The sequence below is a fragment of the Musa acuminata genome, chromosome BXJ3-7, assembly GCF_036884655.1.
Source record: "Musa acuminata AAA Group cultivar baxijiao chromosome BXJ3-7, Cavendish_Baxijiao_AAA, whole genome shotgun sequence".
In the NCBI taxonomy this organism is placed as follows: Eukaryota; Viridiplantae; Streptophyta; class Magnoliopsida; order Zingiberales; family Musaceae; genus Musa; species Musa acuminata.
In genome coordinates this window covers 8,751,928-8,760,407 of record NC_088355.1, presented here as the reverse complement: position 1 = coordinate 8,760,407, position 8,480 = coordinate 8,751,928, and the positions used below count along the sequence as shown (strand labels likewise).

Below are 8,480 nucleotides of genomic sequence, written 5' to 3'. Positions count from 1 at the left end.
GGAGGGGAGGGGGTATTTGTAGGGGCGAAAGGTCAGGCCTTCTCCCTCCCTCTCTCTCTCTCTCTCTCTCTCTCTCTCTCTTTGGAACCTTTTGAGCCGTGCAGGGCCCCCCCCACCACCACCGCCACCACCACCACCACTCCCTCCTTTTCCAGCTCTTATATATTGTCGATTTTTCCACCTCCTCCTTTCTCGCTCACTCCGTCTGTCTGATCTATTTCTCACCCCCCATGAAACGAAAAGTAAAAGAAGAATTATGCTGCAATTCTGCTGCTGCATGAAAGGAGTGAGATATTTGAGAACATGTGGTATGTGTTGGAGTGCCAATCAACCATACCTCGCTCATCTTTTTCCTTACAGGTAATGCTTTTCCTGTTTAGAGAACACTGATTATAATATTTCTTAGCGGAATAATCCCACAGCAACATGCCTCACCATTTAGGATAGGATATATAGCATCAACAAACAATATTCCAGTGTACTGCCCGCAAGCATTTCAGGCTAGTGTTTTCCAACCCATTCATCTAGTTAGAACAAGGCTGGAAAGCCTATCTATCGATCTATCTATCTATCTATCTATCTATCTATCTATCTATCTATCTATTAGAATCATATGGTTGATTATAGGCATCTGGTTTGAGCACTTAGCAACAAATATACTGAGATCCATCCCTTCAATTTCTTCAGTTTGTGCCAATAAACGCATCCATTCAATGTTTCCGGTACAGCCATCAAGCTTAGCGTTCCACCCTATCTCACCTTAGCTTGCCCAGATGCATGTTCTCAAGAACATGTTGACCTTCTTCCTCTTCTCAGAAACAGGTTGTATTGGTGCTCTCTCATTTCATCTTTCCCTATTCCTTAGCTGCATCCAAATCCCAAGCAGATCATTCACACACGCACCAAATGGATGCCATTCTTTGCACCAAAAGCGACGCTTTTGGACACGAAGCGATGCGTGCATGGAGTTCGTTCCAGCAGAGGGGCGTAAAAGAGGCTCAACGAGCCACGTGGAGCTCAACGAGACGAACCCGTTGCGGTCGTACCTTTATTGGCCAGTCAGCGGAATCTCAGCCAGCGTGGACCAATGGCGACCCTCGGATCGGCGGTGGAGGCATCCCATCCTCCGGTGCTTCCTCGGCCTCCTTTCTCTTTTGGCGTGCCACTAACTCCGGCGGATTCGTGTGGAGTGGATAGGGAAGGATCATTCGGTGATGAGAAGCCACGAAGATGATTGAGCACGAGACATTCCATCGATGTGGCTAAGGCTTGTGGTCATGTGGCCAGAATGCAGTGAGCACCGCGTGTTCTGACGAAGAAAGATGAGGCTGAGGTCGATGCGGTCCGGCAGGAGCAGGACAAGCGGAAGATGAGACTGAGATCGATGCGGTCCGGCAGGAGCAGGGCAAGCGGGTCCGGATGCCCGGGCTCGGACCCAATAACATGCAAATGGTACGACCCGAATCCCTGCGGTCCGGGGACAATCTCCGTGAGATCTCATGGGTCACGTCGGCTCGCTCGCACTGCCACTGCTGGTAGAACCCAAGGAGAGGACTGCGTCAATCAATCGGGTACATCACAGAACAGGGGAAAGGGAAGAAGGCCACATACCAAACGTGGAGATGCTGCGAATGAAGGCCACTGGTCCAGAGGAGAGGTGGGAAAAGATGGTGATGATTCGGGTTGTGTACCTGCGGCACTTGTGGTGGTAGTGCAGCAGCAGTGTCCTGGGACTAATCGATGGCAACTGCAACATCTGATGCTGCCCCTTCCTCCTCCACCACCTCAATAATTCTCCCGTCTCCGTACGTGGACGGGAACGTAAGACCATACGGTCTGGCCGCAGCGTGACCCTCGCATCGACACGTCGTATACGGCAGAGACACGACGTGACGTGCAATTTTGGATAGGGCCGATTTGCCCAATCCAATCCCAGAACAGCTTCTTCTTCTTCTTCTTCTTCCTCCCCGTGGCTACAGTGTTAAGAGCTACAGCTACAGATTTCTGTGTGGGGGGTGTTTTCTGTGACTACCATTGACAGGACTAGCACACCCGGCTGTGGTTCGATCATCCATTTCTTTTTGCTCATGCGAAAGGCAAACTGTTTCTCTCTAGAAAAGAAGCGAGCATCAATTCCAGATCTACCGGAGAATTGCGAACATCAACCTTTTCCAGAGACAGTTCGAGTTCACACAGCTGAAGAACACAGCAAAGCTGGAAAGCTTTTCTTCTCGCTTTTATTCCCTATGTTTCTTGCCTCGTTACGTAGCCAGTTGTTATCCACAGGTTCATCGCCATTAGCTCCGGGGATTGGACAAGAAGAAGACGATGATACTGAAGATGCTACTAACGATGCTTAAGCCCAAAGCACGAATCTCAGAGTAGCAAAACAGTCACGTCCATATATGCAATCCCCGTACCGCTCAATGTTTGTACGAGAAGCTGGTGATATCATGCTACATTACTCGTTAATTGAACAGACCATCGATGGGATCCATGACGGCGTGCAAAGTTTTGCTCAAAGGCTTCGTCTCTGATCACTGAGATACTCGGCAGACAACATTATTGCGAATCTATGAGTTCAGCTTGGCCACACGGAAAAGCACCAACACAAGGCACTTTGCCTAAAGAAAGCCGCTTAAGACGCAATCATACATGCAATTATATTAGGTCCAGCCAGGAGGTGGTTGACCACTCCATTTCGGAGCTTCGATGAGGTCATCTCCACCGCCCAACCCACTCACTGGGAACACAAACCACCACACCGGTGTTTAGCTTCACGGGCACTGAAAACAAGCACTGCCACCTAAACCTTCATCACCAAGCCACCTTCCTGCGGCCCCTGCATTCTCTGAGCCGTCGCACCTTCATCTCCGGCATGAAATCCAGCAAAGTATCCACCTCAAAACACGGGCAAGGACTTGAGATCCGGGGAGAGATCTCCTGTCCTGCCTCCTTTTCCCCAGGGACCATCTCCACCCTGGTGTGAGTGAGGTCTTTTGAGCTCATGGGAGAAGAAGAAAGGCCAAAGAACACTAAAGCTGTTCTCGGGTGTCATAATGGCGGGAGTGCCCCACCACCTGGGACGAATGCTACTTTGGCTGACGTCGTCGAAGATGGCAGGGTTGGTTGGATCTTGTCGGGCACTTGGACTGGAGATGACGGTGGTGCGGTTCATGCATGAAGACAGGAGATCTTGACAGCAGCGTTCTCGAGAGCCTTTTACAAGCTCACCCCTTCTGCTGTGAATAACTCGTCGCAGTGTAAGAACTTCGATGGAGGGTCGGTCCAAAAGTTCTCTTTTCGCATCGCTTATTTAAATCCATTGGAGATCGTCTGTGAGGAAGTGGTCCGTCAATGATTTGAAGCTTGATAAGCCTGCATTATTATCATTTATTATTATTATTATTATTATTATTAACAGGAGCATCCATCCTTGAATACAATTTTGTCGGTTTATGTTCCTGAAATGGATCTCAGAAATTATCCATCACAATCAAAAAGTTAATAATCATTTAGTAAATTCGATCACAATTCCCCAAGTGAGTATACAACCTGCTCACGATACCATCGTGCCTATCGATGTCAGTCGTTCTCATTCATCCAGATAAATATCTGGTTGCATAAGATTTGCATGCCAAGCCAATCTCTAAAAGAGAATTAGAAAGCTGAATCTTTGTTTTACCGAACAAGTGTTACATTTTGATTCTACAATCTAGCTACCTTTTACCTTTCAAGAAACAAATCTATGACATACAAAGTCATGGCCGGATGTTCCAAGGCCATGGTGGAACAAAAAAGTGGCTTTACCCTGTGTCCCTCCCTTTTCCCTTGTGTATTCCATCGATAATAACAGTTTCTCACAAAAGCAGAAAGTTCAAATGCATCAAAAGCCTCATTCATATGTCCGCTTTCTCTTTAGAATTGTTGGAAATATGGAGATAAATCCGATAAGGAACAGCACGACCAGCGTCTTCATGTCATACAGATCCCTAACTGATTTCAAGTCCCCAAGAGCGAGCCCGGCCTGCAGGTATATAGCAGTCGAGTGAAGTTGGGTACACATTATCTTCTAAAGAAAATAAAGACTGCCAAGTACAGTTATAGATTGATTAGATTTCGGAAGGAAACCCAACCCAGAAAAATCAATAAAGTACAAAATGTATTCAATAGTTCACCAGAGATGGATCAACACAAATTGCCAATATGCAGGATTATCATATGCAAGAAGCTTATCTGGACGAATGTAAACTTGCAAGAATGTTGGTGAATACTGCAAATATTTCTCTTCTTCATTTTGTACATCATAGATGCAGCATTTTTATCATTGTAAATAGAGGTAAGAACCTCAACATTTTTTTAGGAGAAGATAAATATAATGGTAAATAAAAAGAAATCATAATCACTTTAAGCTTTCATGTTGCTATATCACAATGAGCAGACAAAGGCGCAATTATGAAAGCAAAGATAAGATGGCCCCAGTCTACACATCTTCCAAGTAGAATTACAACTCATCCCGGCAGCCGAAGGACAAGAGCCCAAGCTCAGCCTAAATCAACTCAGAACAGAGTCCAAATGACTGCCTTGGCAAAATTTTGTGTCAAAGCCGATCGAGTTGTGGAAAAGAGAAGAGGAAAAATTGTGATAACAATTATTTCACTGTTATGCTACCAAAATATTGAGGCAAAATTATGTTACATATGTCTCAGAAACAAGTCTGTGCACATATGTTTCATGGGTGCAAATATGGAGTTCAAATACTTGTGTGGACAAGACTGCTACAATAACTTGAGAAATAAGGACTTCTGATAATACCTTGTTCAACATTTTGTGGTAAAAGAGTTGGTGCAGGAGACATAAAGTGTTAATCCTAGAATAACATTATAAAATAACCATTTCTCTCCCACGTTGTACTTGTTTAGCATTCCTCGGGGGCACAGAGCATGGTGATTCATCTCTAACGTGCTTCTCCAAATTCCACTTACAATGGAAGGCTAAAATTCATCCGAATATAAATTATGCTAAAAGAGGTGAAGATGTTCAGAAAAAACTTCCAAGAACAAAATATAGGTACAATATTCAAAAAAAGAAAAAGAATTGTAATGATCAACAGGAGAAACTCAATATAGCAGCCCAAAGAATAAAAGAAATGGATTTTGCATCTGGCACCAGTGGATTCATGAGACATCACCAAGGATATGCATCCTATCTTATGTCAAGTAGTAGCAAGAAAGGATAAAAAAGGACGAAATACATAAAGAAATAACAACTGAAAATAGGCTAGATTCTAGTATATAAAAAGAAACTTACTCTAACGGTTATATAAGATGCTGGAACAAGACCAACCAAGGTTGCAAGAAAGAAAATGCGAAAAGGTATGTCAACAATTGGAGATGCCAGATTTATAAATGTGTTGGGCAAAGATGGGGTTATCCTCAAAAAGAGCATGTAATTTAGCAGCTTTTCTTTCCGCTTTCCTATCTGCATCCAGAGAAGAACAGATTCATCAAATAATTAATATATGTTATATTAAGATAAGTTGCCGATACCTCTGCTTGAAAAAACCTCAGCTTTTCAGGCCACATCCAGCTAACCAAAGGCCTGCCAATCAACTTCGAAAGAAAATAGCAGGATGAAGCACCGGAAGTTGCAGAGACAACAACCAGAATAACACCTTTCACAACCCCAAAAAGAGCTCCAGCCAGTAATGACAGGAATATGGTACCAGGTATCATGAATGTCTGCATAAAGATGTAGATCGAACAATATCCTAATATAAATTTGGCATGGTAATCTCTGGCATATACGGCCAGGTTATCTCTGCAAAACAGAATAACAGCGAGCACAAATGCAAAATTAATCAAGAACAAGATGTCAAGGACCTGAATTTTTTGTTTTTTTCAATAGATAATATCACAAGCATAACTTCTATATGACATTATAGATAGGTTATAATTGGATATCAACCAAACCCAAGTGCAAGGAGATTCTACAAATAAAAAGAAAAGAAAGAAACTTCAAACTGGAAAGCTCTTTGATATTTTTATCAGTAAGCCAAGGTTATGGCATAAGAAGATACTATAAAGACCAGAGAAGTTGCCCAGTAATAGTTTGTCATACATTAGGAGCCATAAATAGAATCTGATCATGCTAACACAAACATGCTTTGCTGACATATACCACCTCATATTTATCTCAGACTCTCAGAACGGATGATATTTCCCTTCCTAAATGTTTCATCTAAGCTTTGGTACTACATCTAATTCTTATGTGCATATGATAATATTTTGTGGCATTACCACGTTGTTTTATGGTCATGTTTTATTAGTGAATATAAAGAAACACATCCAAAGAAAATTATAAGTGAAATCGAAAGAGAAGCATTTCTTCATAACTCGAATAGAATGTTGGCACTAATAGATACCAACAAAGTAGTTCAGGAAGAGACGTGAAATGACAGGATCATTTGAAACAGATCGGCAGTTTTTTGTGCAATGCACCATAAGTTTACCAAACAGAATTAGTCATATAACAGAACTACCCTCGGAGAAAGAGGAAGTAAATTCAAGGACATAATGAGGTGCTTCCGAGAAGAAAAAACACCGGGCATAACAGAAGAAAACATCTAGTCCTTCCAGTATGTAAAAGATGAATGTGCAAACATAAATCGACCCAATAAAGCAAACCTATCATGATTCTTCATTTAACGAATATGTTTCTTAAAAAATTGAATGTTTTAAAATTTGATAACTAATTTTAAAATGGCTCCAGCAAACCAACAAAAGAGCTTTTTTATAATAAGATAAATGGCCCAACCATGTTACTGAACCAAACCTTTATGGTGCAAACTTTAGATCAACACAATTTAAATGCCCTTTCAGAAAAGAGAAGAGTTAAGTGTCATATCAAAACAAGCTCTATGCATTTGTTTGAAATAGAGAGAGTAATTACTTGCTAAATCTCTAATTTAAAAATCTGCCATAACACTTGCATAATGCGAAATACCTATATTAGGCTCAGGATTGATTTAGTTTCAGTTTAAAATCAAAGGTCATGGAAAGACATAGTCAGATATTTCATCCTCACATGCTTGTAAAGGGCCCACCATCACCCACATTAGAATATGCAAATTAGGAGCACTCTCCAATAAACATTTGTTAACATAATTTTGAACAAATGAATCGGATATAAATGCATACCTAAGACTTTGTAGTGGAAGGATAGGACGTCATCTAGATGAAAGTAATTATTCATAAATTATGAAGGACGCTCGTGTTACAAGCAGGTGGTTGTTGATAAGAAGCCAACATGAACCAAAAATTTCCACTTCTCAAGTCATCATCTCGTGCTAACAATTGCAATCTATATTTTAATAGTTTAACAATTGTCCAACCGGCAGATGTGCATCCAGCACTCTCGACTAGTGCGATATGATTCAACAGAGTGGATGATTGAGAAGGAATAAGGGAAAGGAAAAGGAGAAGAAAATAAGAGAAAGTAACTGCTTTGTCCTACGCTGTCAGCACATACAGTATTCTCCACTTGCAGCGCAAGTATTTCAAATATGAAGCACCAAGTACATATTATGGCGTTTACTATCTGCAAGGAAAAAAGCAGTATCCCAAACCAAGAATAACCAGATTGCAGTACAATTAACCATATTCTAAAATTCCCCAAAGTTGTAAACATTTGCAGCGGCCTATCAATCGGCATCACGTGGATCAAAAGCTTCACACTTGGAACAGATTGCTTCAAGTTTCATACTTATATCAATGAAATACCTTTCTGGATGCGTGCAATGAATCATGATATGCGTATATATAGAGAGAGAAATTTAGAATCTGCTGTATAAGGGAAAAACACAAGGAGAACAAGCATTCAACTTTTTCGGCAAGAGGAGCTCACTTGAGGATGCGAAGATCGGAGAGGTTCCGCGGGAGCCTGAGGATCTTATCATAGTCGGCCTCGGGCATGGTGAGGAAGATGCAAAACAGGCCGACGGAGAAGATCAAGAACACGGTGGCCGCCGCGGCCGCCTCCCACCTCGTCAGGGGAATCCTGGAGGAGTCAGCCCTAAGCGGCTTCTTGGCCGTGGGCGAGTCCTCCGGGGCGGAGATGCCGCACTCCTCGTCGCGCAGGTCGGTCGCGATCCTGAGCGGCGCCATGGAGACGGGAGAGGGGACCAGCAGAAGCAATGCTGCGAGGAGGAGGGACCGATCGAAGTAGCTGCCGCTGCTTCATGAAAGGAGGCGAGACCGCATCATAGGAGGAGGAAGGGGGGGAGATTCCACAAATCGATCTACGAAGAAGAATTAGGGTTCTCTCCCTATCTATCTATCTAACACTGTCGATGATGATGATGATTGGAACAGGTAAAAGGAAGATGGAAATAAGAAGAGCAGACGAAGAAACGAGGAAAAGGAGGGATGGACACAAGTTTCTTCTTCCATGTGTTGCTTTCATTTCGATATACGAATCCA

General features: G+C 42.7%; 1 protein-coding gene across 1 annotated transcript; it reads right to left on the bottom strand.

Moving 5' to 3' along the window:
- Positions 1-3,650: 3,650 nt before the first annotated feature.
- LOC135643659 (uncharacterized membrane protein At4g09580-like) lies at positions 3,651-8,480 on the bottom strand. Its single transcript, XM_065160913.1, has 4 exons — positions 7,906-8,480; positions 5,550-5,820; positions 5,311-5,481; positions 3,651-4,027 (listed from the first exon to the last, which is right to left on the bottom strand). Exons 1-4 carry the CDS (start codon positions 8,163-8,165, stop codon positions 3,896-3,898), a joined length of 834 nt encoding a protein of 277 aa, XP_065016985.1. The 5' UTR covers positions 8,166-8,480; the 3' UTR covers positions 3,651-3,895.

What these genes read in the sequence shown, in the direction of transcription:
- LOC135643659 (XM_065160913.1), bottom strand. Translation starts at nt 8,165, where the DNA reads ATGGCGCCGCTCAGGATCGCGACCGACCTGCGCGACGAGGAGTGCGGC. An exon ending in TCCGATCTTCGCATCCTCAA is followed by an intron (nt 5,821 to 7,905) that starts GTGAGCTCCTCT and finishes TCTGTTTTGCAG; the next exon opens with AGATAACCTGGCCGTATATG. An exon ending in CATCTTATATAACCGTTAGA is followed by an intron (nt 4,028 to 5,310) that starts GTAAGTTTCTTT and finishes ATATACCTGCAG; the next exon opens with GCCGGGCTCGCTCTTGGGGA.